The sequence below is a fragment of the Saccopteryx bilineata genome, chromosome 4, assembly GCF_036850765.1.
Source record: "Saccopteryx bilineata isolate mSacBil1 chromosome 4, mSacBil1_pri_phased_curated, whole genome shotgun sequence".
NCBI lineage: Eukaryota > Metazoa > Chordata > Mammalia > Chiroptera > Emballonuridae > Saccopteryx > Saccopteryx bilineata.
Window position 1 is genome coordinate 292,173,652 of NC_089493.1, and position 19,231 is coordinate 292,192,882.

A 19,231-nucleotide genomic window follows, 5' to 3' on the forward strand; every position below is an offset into this window, starting at 1 on the left:
GAAGGGGGAGAAGGAGGGGGAAGAGACGCAGATGGTCGTTCGTTCTCGTGTGTGCCCTGATTAGGAATTGAACCCAGGGTGTCTGTGTGCCGGACTGACACTATCCACTGAGCCAACTGGCCAGGACCTTGTTTTTAATAATATCTTAATGGGTGTAAAGTGATTTCATTGGGATTTTGATTTGCATTTCCCTAGTGATAGTGATGTTGAGCTTCTTTTCGTGTGCTTTTTGTATATTCTTTTTGAAGAAATGTTTGTTAAACGTCTTTGCCAATTTTTTAATTGGGTTGTTTGCGTTTTTGTTACTAAGTTGTAGGAGTTCTTTATTTGTTCCGGATATAACCCCATATGAGACACATGACTTGCAATTATTTTGTCCTATTCTGTGAGTTGCCTTTTTACTTTGTTGATAGTGTCTTTTGGTGCAGATCAATTTATCAGTATTTCTTGGTTGTTTGTGCTTTTGGTGTCATGTCCAAGAAATTATTGCCACATTGGCCCCTTTGACACCATGCTTTTGTGTTCCTTCTTGTGCCAGCGGATAGACATGGGTCGTTTTGACCTTATTGGCCTGGAGGGTCGAATCTCTAGATATGAGACTGACACATTTCTACCCCGGCACCGCCTGTCCCGCCGGGTACTGCTAGAGGTGGCTACTGCTCCTGACCCCCCACCCCGGCCCAAGCCAGTCAAGATGAAGGTCAACAGGTACCAGGGCTGAAGAATAAGGGGATGGATTTCTAGAAAAAGTGGCTGTAGCTGGCTGGGGGAATTGGGATGGCAAAGGAAGAGTTGGAGATTAGGCTAGAATGTTTATATGGGATGGATGCACAAGACTGGACGGGTTAGGGGAGAAGAGAACCAGAAGAGGGTCCTGGGAGGGGCCTTTGTGTTTGTCATTGATCACCCCCCAACCCCCACCCCCTGCTGGTGCCCCTTGGTTACCTCGGATTTTTTTCCCTCTTCTTTGGGTTCTTTTCTCCCTTTGTTTTTTAGTTTTTATATTTCTGCCTCGTTTTCTTTGTTCTTTTTTCTTTTTATTACTTTTTATTCTCCGTTCTTACCTGTTCACCCTTGTTTCTTTCCTCATAGGATGCTGCAGCCAGTGCCCAAGCAAGAAGGCCGTACAGTGGTGGTCGTGAACAGCCCACGGACCCTCCTGGGTCCTGTCCCAGTCCGACCCCCTCCAGGCCCTGAGCACCCCGCTCAGCCCGTCCCTGGCCCTGCCCCTCCAGTGCTGCCAGCGCCCCTGATAGTGTCTGCCTCGCCTGCTGCCCCGCCACTTGTCCCGGCCTCCCGGCCTCCTGGCCCTGTGCTGCCCCCGCTGCAGCCCAGCAGCGGGCCTCTTCCCCAGGGTGAGGTGCCAGGGAGCCAGAGTAATGGGTGGGGGTTCACCTCAGGCAGATTGGTCAGATTGGGGAAGAAGTAATGCAGTGGAGGGTTTAAGGAGCTGGGTTAGAGATGGGTGTGTTTGTTTAGCTGGCAAGGGAGGGTGTATATGTGGAGACTGCTAGGGGCTGGCTAGGACTCTGGTCGGTGTGTAGCTAACAGGTGTTTGCTTTGTGTCCACAGTGCTGCCTACCCCGCTGGGGGTCCTGAGCGGGACCTCACGGCCCCCTACACCAACCCTGTCCCTGAAGCCAGCCCCACCTGCCCCTGTTCGCCTGAGTCCTGCCCCACCCCCAGGCTCCTCCGGCCTATTGAAGCCCCTGACAGTGCCACCAGGCTACACCTTCTCTTCTGCTGCTGCTGCCACCACCACCTCTGCCACCACAGCCACCGCCCCCCCCGCAGCAGTCCCAGCTCCTAGTCCTGCACCACAGCGCCTCATCCTGTCTCCTGATATGCAGGCTCGCCTACCCTGTAAGTGTGGGGCTCCCAGGGGCGGGGCCGGAGCTGGGAGCACGCTTCTGTGCCCTGGAGCTAGAGGGAAAGCTCGGGAACAGGAGAGAGTGTTCAGTCCCGGGGAGTTAACATGTGTTAGGTATTTTGCCATTGTAGTCATTGGTAACTAATAATGAAGTAAGAGCCCTCACAGAGTTCACAGTCTGTGTGGGGAGATAAGCCTTAAGCCCAGGGGTAGAAGTCCTTTTAGGTAGAAGGGCAGTGTGGAGGAGGGGTAGTGGCGGGCCACCAGCGGACGTAGAGGAAGTTGTACATGAAGAAGTGGGATGGAAGGGATAGCGTGTCAGAAGTTCAGACTGGAGTTACAGGCTGAGCTTGTTGGAACATGACGGCTTAAGGGGAAGAGTTGGAGGAACTGAAACTTGTGCCTCATGAGGGTCTGTGAAGCGGCACTGAGCAAAGTGAGCCCTGTGACATTAAGCCCCTTCTTTGTTCATAGCAGGTGAAGTGGTCAGCATTGGCCAGTTGGCCTCACTTGCACAACGTCCAGTGGCTAGTGCAGGGGGAAGCAAACCTCTCACCTTCCAAATCCAGGGCAACAAGCTGACTTTGACTGGTGCCCAGGTGCGCCAACTTGCCGTGGGGCAGCCCCGCCCGCTGCAAAGTAGGTAAAACCCATCCCCTGTCCTGCCTTTTTCCTCTTCCTCCTTGTCCTCTTGTTTTTTATGCCTTTTTGAAAATGTCAGCCTGTGTGTTTCTTTCCCTACTACTTGGTGGGTGGGGCCAAAGGGAATGGTTGAGAAAGTTTTTGGTAAAGATAAGTGTGAGTTCATTCTTGAGAAGTTATCTCCTCTCTGTTCTTTCTCTCTCCACTTGCCTTTGCCTCTTTGCCTCCCTCCAGCTGATAGCTGCTTCTCTTTCTCTTTCTCTCTTCCCTTAACCCAGGGAATGTGGTGCACCTGGTGTCAGCAGGGGGGCAGCACCACCTCATCAGCCAGCCTGCCCATGTGGCCCTCATCCAGGCCGTGGCCCCAACCCCTGGCCCCACCCCTGTCTCTGTGCTGCCTTCTTCGACCCCCAGCACCACCCCTGCCCCCACTGGCCTCAGCCTTCCGCTTGCTGCTAACCAGGGTGAGGCTCCTGGCCTTCTTACTTAGTTCCTGCAGTCCCTGGTCCTTCCAGCCTTCCCTCAGTATTGTTCTCCCTTTCAGTATCTCCATTGTCTGTCTGCTTCCCTCTCCTGCCCCAGGACTTCTTCCAGCCTTTGGGTCTCTTGTTTCTTTTCTACCTTCCCCTCAATGTAGCTTCCTCTTGCAGTGCCACCAACCATGGTGAATAACACAGGCGTGGTGAAGATTGTAGTGAGACAGGCCCCTCGGGACGGACTGACTCCTGTTCCTCCGTTGGCCCCAGCACCCCGGCCTTCAAGCTCTGGGCTTCCAGCCGTGTTGACTCCACGCCCCACATTAACCCCTGGCCGGTTACCCACACCTACTCTGGGTACTGCTCGGGCCCCCATACCCACGTCCACTCTGGTGAGGCCCCTTCTCAAGCTGGTCCACAGTCCTTCGCCTGAAGTCAGTGGTGAGTCAAGGTGGCTGAGGCCAGAAATGGTTGCCAGGAATGGAGATAGAATGGCCCTGAGGGTTTCTTAGTCGCAGAGCCCTTTATTACCCAGCATACTGACTTGTGCAGTGGGACTCAGACTGGGCTGCTGAGCCCTTGCCTAATTCCAAGGTACATCTATTGGAACCTTGGAGGGAAATGAAATGTTTTGTCAGATTCCTTGAATCTTTGCCCTCATGGTGTGGGAATGAGGGTGTTTCTGGGAAACAGGTGAAGCGTGGGGTTTAGGGAAGGGGAGGGACAGGGTAATAGGAGCAAGGAAAGAATTCTGGGGCTAACTCATCCTCTGTCTCCACAGCGTCAGCGCCCGGAGCTGCTCCCTTGACCATCTCTTCTTCCCTTCCTGTGCCATCCTCACTCCTTGGGCCAGCCTCTTCTCCAGTGCCAGTCCCCAACTCCTCTCCCCTTGCCAGTCCCGCATCCTGCACAGTCTCGGTTCCGGTGTCATCGTCACTCCCCGTCTCCGTCTCCACCACGCTTCCTGTCACGGCCTCAGCCCCACTCGCCATCCCTGTCTCAGCTCCCTTACATGTTTCGGCTTCAGGCCCAGCTGTGTTGACCAATGTGACTCCAACACTGGCACCTGTTGTCTCGGCGGCTCCTGGACCACCCTCTTTGGCACCAGCTGGGGCTGCCCCATCAGCGTCAACCTTGACTCTAGGTTTGGCCACAACTTCGTCCCTGTCCCCATCTCAGGCACCTGGTCACCCTCTGTTGTTGGCTCCAGCTTCTTCACATGTTCCAGGGTTGAACTCGGCCATGGCCCCAGCTTGCTCACCTGTGCTGGTGCCAGCTTCTGCCCTGACTAATTCTTTTCCGGCAGCACCAAATTCAGCTCCAGCTCAGGCTTCTCTTCTGGCTCCAGCGCCTCCAGCATCTCAGGCTCTGGCCTCCTCTCCGGCTCCCGTGGCAGCTCCACAGACAGCAGTCCTGGCTCCTCCGGCGCCTTCCCTGGCTCCTCTGCCAGTGCTGGCTTCTTCATCTGCTCCAGGAGCTCCTTTAGCTTCAGCTTCTTCACTGGTGCCAGTCTCAACGACTGTGTTGGCTCCATCATCAACTCCAACTATGGTACCAGCCCCAATTCCATCGCCTCTCCCGGGCCCGGCTTCAACACCGGCGCTGGCCTTAGCCCCAGCTTTAGCGGCCACTCTTGGTGGCTCGTCTCCATCTCAGACACTCTCTTTGGGGACAGGGAACCCCCAGAGGCCCTTTCCGGCTCAGACATTGTCATTGACTCCAGCATCACCCCTAGTACCAGCTCCAGCCCAGACACTGTCTTTGGCACCAGGACCACCACTAGGTCCAACTCAGACGCTGTCTCTGGCTCCTGCTTCTCCGATGGGCCCAACCCCATCTCACACTCTGACTTTGGCTCCGGTGTCATCATCTGCTTCACTCCTGACCCCAGCTTCAGTGCAAACGCTGACCTTGAACCCTGGCCCAGTCCCGCTGCCCACCTCGGGCCCCGCCACAGCGCAGACTCTGGCACTGGCTCCAGCCTCAGCCTCAACCCAGGCCCCAGCTTCCCAGGCATCTTCCCATGTGGTGTCTGCGTCTGGTGCCGCTCCCTTGCCCGTCACCATGGTGTCCCGGCTGCCTGTTGCCAAGGATGAGCCTGAGACACTGACGTTGGGCTCTGGTCCCCCCAGCCCTCCCTCCACTGCTACCTCGTTCAGTGGTCCCCGGCCTCGACGCCAGCCCCCGCCGCCACCTCGTTCCCCTTTCTATCTGGTAAGTTTCACTGCCTCAAAGGAGAGGGGATGGGAAGTGGAGTTTCTTTGGAATGTTGGTAGAATGGATGGGCTAGAAGAACGCTACTTTTATCTTGGTAAATTAAAAACTCAGTTTTGTGGACCTTTGCTTGCGAGCCATTGCACAGTCCCTCCTCTTCCTGAGCCTGTACTGTTTGTTATCTGTAAAACGGGGATAATCATGTTCTCCTTTCTCATAGAGGTGATTGAAGAACTACTATGCCTTTTTTTTTTTTTTTTTTGGTATATTTTATACATATGTGGTTTTTCATTCTTTTAATTTTTATTTATTGATTTAAGAGAGGGAAACATCAATTTGTTGTGTCATTTATTTATGCATTCACTGTTTGATCCTCGTATGTGCCCTGACCAGGGATGGAATGTGTGCAACCTTGGCAGATCATAATGATGCTCTAATCAACTGAGCTGCCCAGCCGGGGCTCTAATGTGCTTTTAAAACTGTTATTCACTGATGTGTTGAAGGTCGTCTTGTTATTGGTCTCTCTCTTTTTTTTTTTTTTTTTTTTTTTTTTAAGAGGGACAGACAGGGACAAACAGGCAGGAAGGGAGAGAAATAAGAAGCACCAGTTCTCCATTGTGGCACCTTAGTTCTTCATTGACTGCTTTCTCATATGTGCCTTGATTGGGGGTGGGGTCCAGCTGAGCATGTGACCCCTTGCTCAAGCCAGTGACCTTTGGTCTTAAACCAGTGACCCCACACTCAAGCTGGATGAGCCCATACTTAAGCCGGCAACCTCAGAGTTTCGAACCTGGGTCCTCAGCATCCCAGGCCAACACTCTATTTACTGCGCTACCACCTAGTCAGGCTGTCTTTTTTTGTTGCTTACTCTTTTGAATTAGTGTTGGAGTCTAATTGACCCGTTTTACAGATGAAGAAACCAGGCCAGTGAATGATGCTATAAATGTCACACAACTTAGAAGAACAGAGATATACTTTCTCCTCTTCCCCACAAGAGGCAGTCCTCAGAAACAGGAAGACTTTTACTTTCCTCAGTTGCTAAAACTATTACTATCATCGAGTATTTGAACTTCTTTTTTTATTATTATTCTTTTTTTTTTTTCCTTTTTTGTACTTTTTTCTGAAGCTGGAAACGGGAGAGACAGACAGACTCCCGCATGCGCCCGACCGGGATCCACCCGGCACGCCCACCAGGGGCGAAGCTCTGCCCACCAGGGGGCGATGCTCTGCCCCTCCGGGGTGTTGCTCTGCCGCGACCAGAGCCACTCTAGCGCCTGGGGCAGAGGCCAAGGAGCCATCCCCAGCGCCCGGGCCATCTTTGCTCCAATGGAACCTGGGCTACGGGAGGGGAAGAGAGAGACAGAGGAAGGGGGGGGGTGGAGAAGCAAATGGGCACTTCTCCTATGTGCCCTGGCCGGGAATCGAACCCGGGTCCTCCGCATGCCAGGCCGACGCTCTACCACTGAGCCAACCGGCCAGGGCCTTTATTATTATTCTTATTTTAAAATACTTAATTTATTGATTTTATGGGGCAGCGAGGGGAGAGTGAGAAGTATCAACTCATAGTTGCCTCACTTTAGTTGTTCATTGATTGCTTGTTATATGTGCCTTAACCAGACAAGCCCAGGGTTTTGAACCAGCAACCATAGCATTCTATGTTGATGCTTTATTCACTGCACCACCACAGGTCAGGCAGTATTTGAACTTCTAAGGGAGGAATGTAATACAGTTTCCTAAAGATCATCATCTGACTTTGATGGCCCTTTTAGTTTTTTTTTACCTCCATAGTGATTAAGTAGGCAGTAAAAAGAACCCTGTCCCCGTTCCTTCATTAGCCTTCTGGTGGCTATTGTTTTTCCATCATATAAAGCGTCCATACATGTTTGGTTAAGTTAAACTTACAACTCAGATTCAAGTAAATAACCCAGCAACAAATTAGAAAAAGGACCTAGTGAGTCCTTCTAGGACCTTTTGGCTGTTTCTCACTCTTAGAGAGCTGCTTCTTATTTGTTGCCTCAGTCTCCCTCCCTTCCTCAGTGCCACTGTCTCCACCTTTTGTCTTTCTGATACTGCCAGGTTTTTCTGGCTTGGTGAAAGGAGAAGAGAGCTTAGGTCAGGGGTCTCAAACTCAACTCAGCATGTGGGCTGCAGAGCAAAATCACAGCCGTTTGGCGGGCCGCATTAGGTCTACAAAAGGCAACTGTTACGCAACACTTTTCTCACTGCAGTTGAAAACAAAAAAAATCAGTACAACAAGCACAATCGTACATGCAGTTTACTCAGTGTCACAAAACGACCAGAAACTGTAGTTCGCATCACAACTTGCTGTTAACTAAGCTAATATCTAGCTAGGATGCTAGAGAAATGAAAAATACAAGTAGGCCCCTAGGCTTACTTAATTTTATCCAAAATATTTTGAACTTCGTGGATTAGTCTGTGGGCCGCACAAAATTGTTCAGCGGGCTGCATGCGGCCCGTGGGCCGCGAGTTTGAGACCCCTGGCTTAGGTCCTAGCCCAAAGGTGGCAACCCCTGGTCTGTGCTAAATTTTGGTTTCTCTGCAAATAGATAGCAGCTTTTTGACACTTACTTTTTTCTTAAACAGTTTGAGACAAACCATGTACCACACAGGTAACCAATTTTAAAGTGTACAATTCGCCTGACCGGGCGGTGGCGCAGTGGATAGACCGTTGGACTGGGATGCGGAGGACCCAGGTTTGAGACCCTGAGGTTGCCAGCTTGAGCGCAGGCTCATCTGGTTTGAGCAAAAGCTCACCAGCTTGGACCCAAGGTCGCTGGCTCGAGCAAGGGGTTACTCGGTCTGCTGAAGGCCCGCGGTCAAGGCACATATGAGAAAGCAATCAGTGAACAACGAAAAACTGATGATTGATGCTTCTCATCTCTCTCCGTTCCTGTCTGTCTGTCCCTATCTATCCCTCTCTCTGACTCTCTCTGTCTCTGTAAAAAAAAAAATTTTTTTTTTAAATAAAAAGAAAGTGTTCAATTCAGTGGCATTATGCAACATTACCACAGTCATGCATTAGAACATTTTCATGGCCCTATCAAGAAACTTCACTCCCTTAGCTGGCATCCCCTAACCTAGTGGTAGTCAACCTAGTCCCTACCGCCCGTTAGTGGGCATTCCAGCTTTCATGATGGGCGGTAGCGGAGCAACCAAAGTATAAATAAAAAGATAGATTTAACTATAGTAAGTTGTTTTTTAAAGATTTATTCTGCCAAACTTAGCAAAAATCCGACATAAAGTACTTGGTAAGTAATTATTATTATATTCTTTAACTTGCTGTAACTCTGCTCTATAAATTTTATAAAGTAAAGTTACTTCCCTACTTTATAAATCACCATTACTGTAGAACTGGTGGGCAGTTAGAAAATTTTACTACTAACAGAGATACAAAAGTGGGCAGTAGGTATAAAAAAGTTGACTACCCCTGTCCTAACTCCTCCCTCCCTCTTAGCTAATCTATTCTCTCTATAGATTTGCCTATTGAGTCATATAATAGTCTTTTATGATTGGCTTCTTTCACTTAGCTTAACGTCTTTGAGGTTCGTTCATGTTTAAAGCACATATCAGTACTTCATTTCTTTATATTAAATATTCCATTTTATGGATATACTACATTTTTTACATTTATCAGTTGTTGGGGATATTTGAATTATTTCTGCTTGTTGGTTGTGAATTGTGCAGCTGTGAACATAAGATTTTGTGTCTTTTCATGTTTTCAGTTATATTGAATGTATAACTAGGATTGAAGTTGCTGGGCCATGTGGTAACCATGTTGAACTGTTTTAGAAACTGCCAAACTTTTCCAATGTAGTTGTGCCATTTTACATTCCTGCCAGCAGCCTCTTAGGGTAGGTCCAGGATCTCCACATCTTTGCCAATTCTTGGTGTTATTTTTCTTTTTTAATTACATTCAAGTGTGTATGAATTGGTGTCTTAAGGTTTTGAGTTGCAATTTCCTGATGGCTAATGATATTGAGCATCTTTTAAGTGGTTGTTGGCCATTTATTTATCTTTGAAAAAATGTCTATTTGGGTCCTTTGCCCTTTTTTTTTTTTTTTTTTTTTTTTTTTTTTTTTTTAGGTGAGAGGAAGGGAGATAGTGAGGCAGACTCCTGCATGCACCCCGACTAGGATCCACCTGGCAACTCCATCTGGGGCTAGTGCTAGAGTACTGAGCCATTTTTAGCACCTCTGACCAACTGTGCCATCCTGAGTGCCCGGGGCTACAATCGAACCAGTCGAGCCACTGGCTATGGGAGGGGAAAAGGGAGGGAAGGTGGGGTGAAGAAATAGATGGTTGCTTCTCCTATGTGTCCTGACCAGGAATCGAACCTGGGATGTCCATATACCAGGTCAATGCTCTATCCACTGAGCCCTTTTTAATTGGGTTTTTATTATTGAGTTGTAAGTCCTTTATATATACTAGATACAAGTCCCTTTTCAGATACATGATTTGCAAGTATTTTTTTCTTTAAAAATTTTTTTTTTATTTTGTATTTATTCATTTTAGAGAGGAGAGGGAGAGACAGAGAGAGAGGAGAGAGAGAGAGAGAAGGGGGGGAGGAGCTGGAAGCATCAACTCCCATATGTGCCTTAACCAGGCAAGCCCAGGGTTTCAAACTGACGACCTCAGCATTTCCAGGTCGACGCTTTATCCACTGCGCCACCACAGGTCAGGCAGTATTTTTTTCTTTGCTATTACTTTTTGAGAGCTTGCCTGTATTGATTTTTCCCTATGCTAGGATGGTTTCCTTTCTCACTTAGATCTCGAGGAGCCAATAAGTCAAGCTTAAGGTAGCTGTCAGGAAGGGAGATTTGGGACACTTTTTTTTGTTGTTTTTTTTTTTGGAACCATTTCTTGGGATCCATTCTTTTTTTTGAGAGAGAGAGACAGGAAGGTAGAAAGAGTAGAAAGATAAAAAGCAACCATTCATAGCTGCTTCACTTCAGTTGTTCATTGGTTGCTTCTCATACGTGCCTTGATGGGGGGTGGGGAGGATGAAGCCAGTGACCTTGGGATCATGTTGATGGTCCCACACTCAAGCCTGTGAGCTCCTGTGACCTCAGAGTCCCAGGTCAACATTCTATCCACTGTGCCATCACTGGTAAAGCATGAGATCCGTGCTATTAACAGATAATTATTGAGAACCTACTTTGTGCCAAATACTGAGCTAGATACTGGGTGATTCTGGTGAACAAGATGAGATATGGTCCATGTTTTATAGGTCTTACAGTTTAAATGGGTAGAAGACATTAATCAAACTATCCCCTTTCCCTGCATACAAAGTGAAACTACAAGTGGGATAAGTGTTTAAAGGGGGTGGGGGGCAGTGATTTTAATGCCTGTGGAACTGGAAGCACAGAGATTGGGAAGGACTGGGTCAAAGTCATACAGATATCTTATCTGCTAGGGCACTCTGCTTTTCTCTCAGGATGATGATACCAGGTGTCTGGTTACTGTCCCCATCCCCACTCCTTTCTGGTCTGGCAGAAACCTGCTGTGGATTTGATTAGCCTCTCTTTATCCTGTTCAGGGATTTGAGGAAGGTTTTTTTATTCCCCTCTTGAGAATTGCCATTCCTAAAGTTGCCAAAATCATCACCAAGGATGTGAGGAGAGAAAGATGTGATGGAGGGGCCAGTCAGGAGTGGGTGGTAGGGGACGGCATAGCTGTCTCTCCTTTTTTTTTTTTTTTTTTTTTTTTTTGTATTTTTCTGAAGCTGGAAACGGGGAGGCAGTCAGACAGACTCCCACATGCGCCCGACTGGGATCCACCCGGCACACCCACCAGGGGGTGATGCTCTGCCCATCTGGGGCGTCACTCTGTTGTGACCAGAGCCACTCTGGCGCCTGGGGCAGAGGCCAAGGAGCCATCCCCAGCGCTCGGGCCATCTTTTGCTCCAGTGGAGCCTCGGCTGCGGGAGGGGAAGAAAGAGACAGAGAGGAAGGAGAGGGGGAGGGGTGGAGAAGCAGATGGGTGCCTCTCCTGTGTACCCTGGCCGGGAATCGAACCTGGGACTTGCGCACGCCAGGCCGACGCTCTACCACTGAGCCAACCGGCCAGGGCCTGTCTCTCCCTTTTTAATACCATGGGAAGGGGTTCTGCTCTGGTTGGCACCCTCTGCATTTCCCACATCTGGTTTTTTCTGGGGAGGTGGTGGAAAGAGGTGTAGGGTGAGGGGCTCCAGGAGGGAGGGCACTGGGGGCCCGTTCCCCATGCACTCACAACACTGGTGTTCCTAGGAGCTAGGCCAGGCCAGGCCCTTCCCCCCTACCCCGCCCCGCTTATAGTGGGAAGGAGTTAGTGTTGGGGGCTAGGGGGTGTGGAGGCATCATGAAGAAGGCTTTAGTACTTGTCTTTGATCTACTGCAAGAAGATAACTTGAGTGTTCTGAAGTTAAATGTTATATAGGAAAATTCCCACAAATCAGCTATTTTATAGGATTGTTGGAATGTGGAGCTTAAGTTTGAATACTCAGCCACTCTGCTTTGGTAGCACACAAGGGAAGAAGACCAGCCCTTCTTGTGGAGGAGCTGTTCCACTCAACAGCTGTGGAAGGAGTAACTCCCTTTATTGATGACCCGGAAAACTGAAAGCTTAGTGTCTTTTCAATCTTACGATTTCCATAGACTATGTTTAATTGTGGGAGGAACTGTTGGGGACACTGATGACTACTTTTTGTTTGTTTTTATCCCCAGGACTCTCTAGAGGAAAAGCGAAAACGACAGCGGTCTGAACGCCTGGAACGGATTTTCCAACTCAGTGAGGCTCACGGGGCCCTGGCCCCCATGTATGGGACTGAAGTCCTGGATTTCTGTACCCTGCCACAGCCTGTGGCCAGCCCCGTCGGTCCTTGTTCTCCTTGCCCCAGCCACCCCACGTTTTGGACTTACACTGAGGCTGCCTGCCGGGCTGTCCTGTTTCCTCAGCAACGACTGGACCAGCTGTCTGAAATCATTGAGAGGTTGGCAGGGCTGACTGCTCATGGGCAGAGGGTTCTTGTGGCCTCTGAGTGGATGTAGTAGTTAGGGCTATTGAAGGTGCTAACTTCTGGGACCCTTCCGAGCTCCATTTTTATATATATATATATTAAGATTTCTATTTATGGATTTTAGGGAGAGGAGAGAGAGAAAAAAAGCAGGGTGGAGTCGGGGGTGGGGGGGAGGCAGGAAGCATCAACTCCTAGTAGTTGCTTTTCATGTGTGCCTTGATCAGGTAAGCCCAGGGTTTCAAACCAGTGACCTCAGCATTACCAGTCAATGCCTTATCCACTGCGCCACCACAGGTCAGGCCAGAGCTCCATTCTTTTTTTTTTTTTTTTTTTTTAATTTATTTTATTTTATTCATTTTTTAGAGAGGAGAGAGAGAGGGAGAGACAGAGAGGAGAGAGAGAAGGGGGAGGAGCTGAAAGCATCAACTCCCATATGTGCCTTGACCAGGCAAGCCCAGGGTTTCAAACCAGCGACCTCAGCATTTCCAGGTCGACGCTTTATCCACTGCGCCACCACAGGTCAGGCGAGAGCTCCATTCTTTATACTGCTTGCCTTCTTCCTTTTGCAGGTTCATCTTTGTCATGCCTCCTGTGGAGGCACCTCCCCCTTCCCTACATGCCTGCCACCCACCTCCATGGCTGGCCCCACGTCAGGCAGCCTTCCAGGAGCAATTGGCCCGTGAGCTCTGGCCCCGGGCTCGTCCTTTGCACCGTATTGTGTGTAACATGCGCACCCAGTTCCCGGACTTGAGGCTCATTCAGTATGATTGCGGTGAGTTTATTGGCTGGTGAGGTTCTCTTGACCTCTTTTCGTGTGTTAGTAGCAAGACTGTTACATCAGAGGGACGCTGTATATAAGGTCTCTCTAGATTTTATTAAACATTGGACATTTTTTTTAGGTTATGCTTACGGGCAAGATGGAGACTTGTAGGCCTTGTGATGGATCCTTGGCATTCATGAATTTGACTGATGAAAGTTAAAAAGTGTGCTAATTTGCTTATTCATTCAGTGATTATTTTGTAAACTCTTTTGCTAATCATGTGGGATACAGTGATGAGTGAGATTGCAGCATAGTTTCCAGATTTATGGGTAAAGGTATGTAGCAGTGCTAGACTGCACAGCAAATTTTGTTTTGTGGAAAGACAAGAATCCTTATCTTTTGGTTAGAATCTTATTGGTTAAAATGCATTTGGCTGCAAATAACAGAAAACCAACAGTGGCTTAAACCACCACTTATTTATTTACTGTTTACTTAAAGAGAAATTCTGAGAATAATGTATATGGCTTGTTCAGCAGCTTAGTGGACCCAGCACCTTCTTTCTGTCTACTTTGCTTTCTACCATCTCTAGCTTTTATCTTTTTATCCTCATGCTTATTTCTTCATGATCTGATAAGATGGCTGCTGTAACTCTAGGGAGCACACCAAATACTCTAAGCTGCGAGCAAGAGGTTGAGACAAAATACTCCTGGCAAGTCGTCTTTTCTAGGAAATAAAGCCCATTGACTTTGCTTCATAATTCATTGGCCCACATTAGGTCATATGCCCATCCTTAGAGAAATTATGGATAAAGGGAAATGGCAAAGAGGAATTCTGGCTTATTTAAAACCAGTCATGATTTATCTTCTGACGTTGTGTTGGGGCTTGCCTCCTGTGGGATCAAGGGATCTTTGCCAGGTGTCCACAGTGTACTTCACTTTCTATTAACCAATAATATCTTTTGAACAGTAGTGAATAGTTTCTGCCACAACCCTGAACAGATATTTCTATAGTGACATGTTTTGGGGGATTTGCTAAATGTCTTAGACCAGGGGTCCCCAAACTTTTTACACAGGGGGCCAGTTCACTGTCCCTCAGACCGTTGGAGGGCCAGACTATAAAAAAAACTATGAACAAATCCCTATGCACACTGCACATATCTTACTTTAAAGTAAAAAAAAAAAAACGGGAACAAATACAATATTTAAAATAAAGAACAAGTAAATTTAAATCAACAAACTGACCAGTATTTCAATGGGAACTATGCTCCTCTCGCTGACCACCAATGAAAGAGGTGCCCCTTCCGGAAGTGCGGCGGGGGCCGGATAAATGGCCTCAGGGGGCCGCAGTTTGGGGACCCCTGTCTTAGACTGTAAGAAAGTTAGCAGAATTTTTATTATATTAACTTTTCAAAAATTTTATTAATATAAAATATGTACTTAATATGTACTTTAGTAAAACTAATTTTACAACATTTGAAATCATTCAGAGTAGGTGAATTGAAAGTCGGTTAGTTTTCAGACTGACTTATCAGAAATGTTATAGAAGTTAATTCTGTGTTTGAGGGGAGGTTGAACTAGAGAACCTGAAGTCCTGCCGCTGTGGTTCCGATCTCAGTGACCTTCAGTCACTGTCTGTAAACCATGACCTCAGTGGAACTGTTGTTTATCCTGTGAATCTGTCCTGTATTTCAGCTGCTATAGTTCCTTGTAGAATGTGCTTAAAGATGTGTTGCTCACACACTATTATGGATTCCTTTTTGCCCCCAAAGGGTCTATAGTACCTACCCCTAATTAGACTAGAGAAGTTAGATCCAAGACAGAAGCACACGGAAGAGGGAAACCCTGAAGGGAATGAAATACACGAATTCAAATATTTTTGGTGTCATAGGCTAATTGAAATTCTAGCCTGAAATTTTGGTTTATCTTTCAACTATAGCCTTCTAGTGCAAAGTGTTCTCCCCATCCCAGTTTATAGCTAGTTTCCTGTGCCCCTTCATATCTCTTCAGGAAAGTTGCAGACATTAGCCGTGCTGCTGCGACAGCTCAAGGTGGAGGGTCACCGGGTGCTCATCTTCACCCAGATGACCCGGATGCTGGATGTATTGGAGCAGTTTCTCACCTACCACGGCCACCTCTACTTACGTCTAGATGGGTCTACTAGAGTCGAGCAGAGACAGGTAATCCAGGCATGGCAGCTCTTAGAGACTTCTCTAACTTCTGTTTCCTTTTTCCAGACCTTGGGGTCCCAGGAAAAGCCCCATTCAGCCTTGGGTCTGTTTTGGGGGATGTCTCCCAAAACATCCCATCTTTTTTTCCACTTTCCCTCTAGGCCTTGATGGAACGATTCAATGCAGACAAACGCATATTCTGCTTCATCCTTTCCACTCGGAGTGGGGGTGTGGGTGTGAACCTGACAGGAGCAGACACCGTTGTTTTTTATGACAGCGACTGGAACCCCACCATGGATGCTCAGGCCCAGGATCGCTGTCACCGAATTGGCCAGACCCGAGACGTTCACATCTATAGGTATTTCTTAGACTTCTTTCCTTGCTTCCCCTTTGCTGACAGGTTTTCACTGACGTATCTGGCTGTTTACGCATGCCTTCCATCACCCCTTAGGCTTATCAGTGAACGGACAGTGGAGGAGAACATCCTAAAAAAGGCAAATCAGAAGAGAATGTTGGGAGATATGGCCATTGAGGGAGGCAACTTTACCACTGCCTATTTTAAACAGGTACTACTATCTTCCGGCCTGTTCAAGGGGGCACTGCTGCGCCCGTAGGAGTTACTCCTGTGTATGGAGGAGGCTTTGACTTCTACAGACTGCCTCTTCAGCCAGTGGCACCTCTGTAGACCTGGGTTAGTATTCTGTTGACCCTGACACTTTTTCTTCTGTTCTTTCCAAAGCAGACCATCCGAGAGCTGTTTGATATGCCCCTGGAGGAGCCGTCTGGCTCGTCTGTACCCTCTGCCCCTGAAGAGGAGGAAGAGACCGTGGCCAGCAAGCAGACTCACATCCTGGAGCAGGTGAAAGAAAACAGTGGGCAGTCCCTAGAGGAGAGCTAATGGTTACAGTGTGGTGTCGCTCAGTGCATTAAGCTTGTTCAGGGGGAAAGAACTGTTTCTGCTGCTTCCTAGATTACAGCTGACCTTTGCTTATTGGTTCATATGATTTCACAGAAAAAAGACAATTTGAAGTTTTCATTTCTGAGTTTGGATTCTAGCTGTGCTTTTTAATAATTGTATTTGTTAAGCCAAGTCTATTTAATCTTCTGAGCCTTACTTTTCACTTTTCTGAAATGCTAATGAGTAACTGAGGTTAAATGACATAGTGAATTAAGAATTGCTTTGTGTGCCCTGGCTGGTTGGCTCAGTGGTAGAGCGTCGGCCTGGCGTGCAGAAGTCCCGGGTTCGATTCCCGGCCAGGGCACACAGGAGAAGCACCCATCTGCTTCTCCACCCCTCCTCCTCTCCTTCCTCTCTGTCTCTCTCTTCCCCTCCTGCAGCCAAGGCTCCATGGGAGGAAAGATGGCCCGGTGGCTGGGGATGGCTCCATGGCCTCTGCCTCAGGTGCTAGAGTGGCTCTGGTCGCAACAGAGCGACACCCCAGGGCCTCTGCCTCAGGCGCTAGAGTGGCTCTGGTCTCAACAGAGCGATGCCCTGGATAGGCAGAGCATCACCCCCTGGTGGGCGTGCCGGGTGGATCCCGGTCAGGCGCATGCGGGAGTCCGTCTGTCTCCCCGTTTCCAGCTTTAGAAAAATACAAAAAAAAAAAAGTATTGCTTTGTGCATATATTGAACTCTTGTTTTCCAAACACTGATGCATAGTAGAATCACTTGGAAGGCTTTTAAAAGGATTTATTTCTGGGCCTCATCAGAAAATCTAAATCATTTATTTTTTCTAAATCATTTTTGAAGGTGTGGTTTGAGCGTATGTATTTTTTCAAAGCTTTTCAGCAGCAATTATTTAGGAACTACAGGTATAGCGAGAGTATCATAGAGATGTTTTTTCCTATAAAGTACCTTCCTCTCATTGTTGAACACACTCTAGGCTACTTTCTTTAGTGACTTTGACATAAGCTCCCTGTATACCTCAAGGAAAAGATTAGATGTGGTTAGTTTGTTGTCATATGCAAAAAAGAATTTTGTACTCAGAACTTTCTGCTTTTTTTTGAGAGAGACAGGAAGGAGAAGCATCAGCTCGTATTTGCGTCACTTTAGTTGTTTATTGATTGTTTCTCACATGTACCTTGACCTGGGGTCTCCACCCAAGCCAGTGGCCCTTGGGCTCAAGTCAGCGACCATAGGATCATGTCAATGATCCCACACTCAAGCTGGTGACCTTGGGGTTTCGAACCTGGGACCTTAGTGTCCAGGTTGATGCGCTATTACTCACTGTGCCATCACCTGTCACTTAGAACTTTCTGCTATTTAAAAAATCTAAAAGTTGTCTTGAACAGAAAGGAAGCAGAGTGCAAGGTCATTAAAATGGTTATTTTGTCCCTGGTGGAAGCCCTGGTCAAATCCATTTTATCCTACGTGGACCACTTAATTGCTTTGGTCACTTTAGGGGTCCAGAAGAGAGTTGAGTTTTGTTACAAACCTGGTTGGCTATAAACTTTTTTTTGTTTTTGTTTGTTTGTTTGTTTGTTTTTTTACATAGGCAGAGATAGACAGGGACAGACAGACAGGAATGGAGAGATGAGAGGCATCAATCATTAGTTTTTCGTGTGCGTTGCGACTTCTTAGTTGTTCATTGATTGCCCTCTCATATGTGCCTTGACCGCGAGCCTTCAGCAGACTGAGTAACCCCTTGCTGGAGCCAGCAACCTTGGGTCCAAGCTGGTGAGCTTTTTGCTCAAGCCAGATGAGCCCGTGCTCAAGCTGGCGACCTCGGGGTCTCGAACCTGGGTCCTTCTGCATCCCAGTCCGACGCTCTATCCACTGCGCCACCACCTGGTCAGGCTTTTTTTTTGTTTTTAATCTGGGCTGTGACCCAGACAGTATTTGATTTATTGTAGAATCTACGGTGTATAGCAGGGGTCTCAAACTCAATTCAGCATGTGGGCCGCAGAGCAAGATCACAGCCGTTCGGCGGGCCGCACTAGGTCTACAAAAGGCAACTGTTACACAACACTTTTCTCACTGCAGTTGAAAACAAAAAAAAAATCAGTACAACAAGCACAATCGTACATGCAGTTTACTCGGTGTCACAAAACGACCAGAAACTGTAGTTCGCATCACAACTGCTGTTAACTAAGCTAATATCTAGCTAGGATGCTAGAGAAATGAAAAATACAAGTAGGCCCCTAGGCTTACTTAATTTTATCCAAAATATTTTGAACTTCGTGGATTAGTCTGCGGGCCGCACAAAATTGTTCGGCGGGCCGCGAGTTTGAGACCCCTGGTGTATAGTGAAGAACCAGTTTAGTCCAGTCCTTGTAATAATAACAGCTTTGTAGCACTTCATAAACTATAAACATACAGTATGTTTAAATACAGTAAATGCCTCAGGTAGTCAGAGAGCTGTGATCTCTTTTCACAGATGACAACACTACTCCTTAGAAATCAACTACTTGTCCTTGAAAAAGGCAAGAATGATACCAGGATGGGGACCCGGGGCTTTTGAGTCCAGGGCTTTTGTTTGTTTTTGGTGTAAACACCTCAAATTTTGGCCAGAATCGAATCACAGGATGTAAAGTTTGTTAATTTTCCTGGGTTTCTTCCACACACCTTTGTAGGCGTTGTGTCGGGCAGAGGATGAAGAAGATATTCGTGCGGCCACCCAGGCCAAGGCTGAACAGGTGGCTGAGCTTGCAGAATTCAATGAGAATGATGGGTTTCCTGCTGGTGAGGGAGAGGAGGCTGGTCGGCCTGGGGCTGAGGAGGAGGAGATGTCCCGGGCTGAGCAAGAAATTGCTGCCCTTGTAGAACAGGTGAGTATTGGACCCACTAGTTCTCAACCTCACCCTGTACAGCTCTTTTCTCTGAACTTTTTGAACCCCCACCCCATCTTCCGTGGTAAAAATAATCAGGGCTGATGGGCTCTGGGCACCAGGTCCCTATGTTTATCTCCATTACTCCTCCCCACAGCTGACCCCTATTGAACGCTATGCTATGAAATTCCTGGAAGCCTCCCTGGAGGAGGTGAGCCGAGAGGAGCTCAAGCAGGCAGAAGTGAGTAGTTCTAGGGATTGGGGTTGGAAATAGGAAGTTAACTTTCTACCCACTCATCACTCTGCTTGTCTTTCTCTG

At 47.9% G+C, this 19,231-nt stretch overlaps 1 protein-coding gene across 5 annotated transcripts in view; it reads left to right on the forward strand.

The window, feature by feature from the left end:
- SRCAP (Snf2 related CREBBP activator protein) overlaps positions 1-19,231 on the forward strand; it is a 45,751-nt gene that overhangs the window by 23,431 nt on the left and 3,089 nt on the right. For 4 of the 5 annotated variants that reach the window (XM_066275704.1, XM_066275702.1, XM_066275703.1 and 1 more), the window contains exons 19-33: positions 539-708; positions 1,093-1,355; positions 1,573-1,863; positions 2,345-2,509; positions 2,791-2,976; positions 3,163-3,429; positions 3,770-5,202; positions 11,925-12,190; positions 12,787-12,989; positions 14,984-15,153; positions 15,306-15,502; positions 15,596-15,710; positions 15,884-16,003; positions 18,718-18,912; positions 19,070-19,153. In XM_066275704.1, the coding sequence (XP_066131801.1) occupies positions 539-708; positions 1,093-1,355; positions 1,573-1,863; positions 2,345-2,509; positions 2,791-2,976; positions 3,163-3,429; positions 3,770-5,202; positions 11,925-12,190; positions 12,787-12,989; positions 14,984-15,153; positions 15,306-15,502; positions 15,596-15,710; positions 15,884-16,003; positions 18,718-18,912; positions 19,070-19,153 (4,125 nt within the window). The remainder of the gene's footprint in view (positions 1-538; positions 709-1,092; positions 1,356-1,572; positions 1,864-2,344; positions 2,510-2,790; positions 2,977-3,162; positions 3,430-3,769; positions 5,203-11,924; positions 12,191-12,786; positions 12,990-14,983; positions 15,154-15,305; positions 15,503-15,595; positions 15,711-15,883; positions 16,004-18,717; positions 18,913-19,069; positions 19,154-19,231) is intronic. The other variant, XM_066275701.1, reaches the window with a different exon arrangement.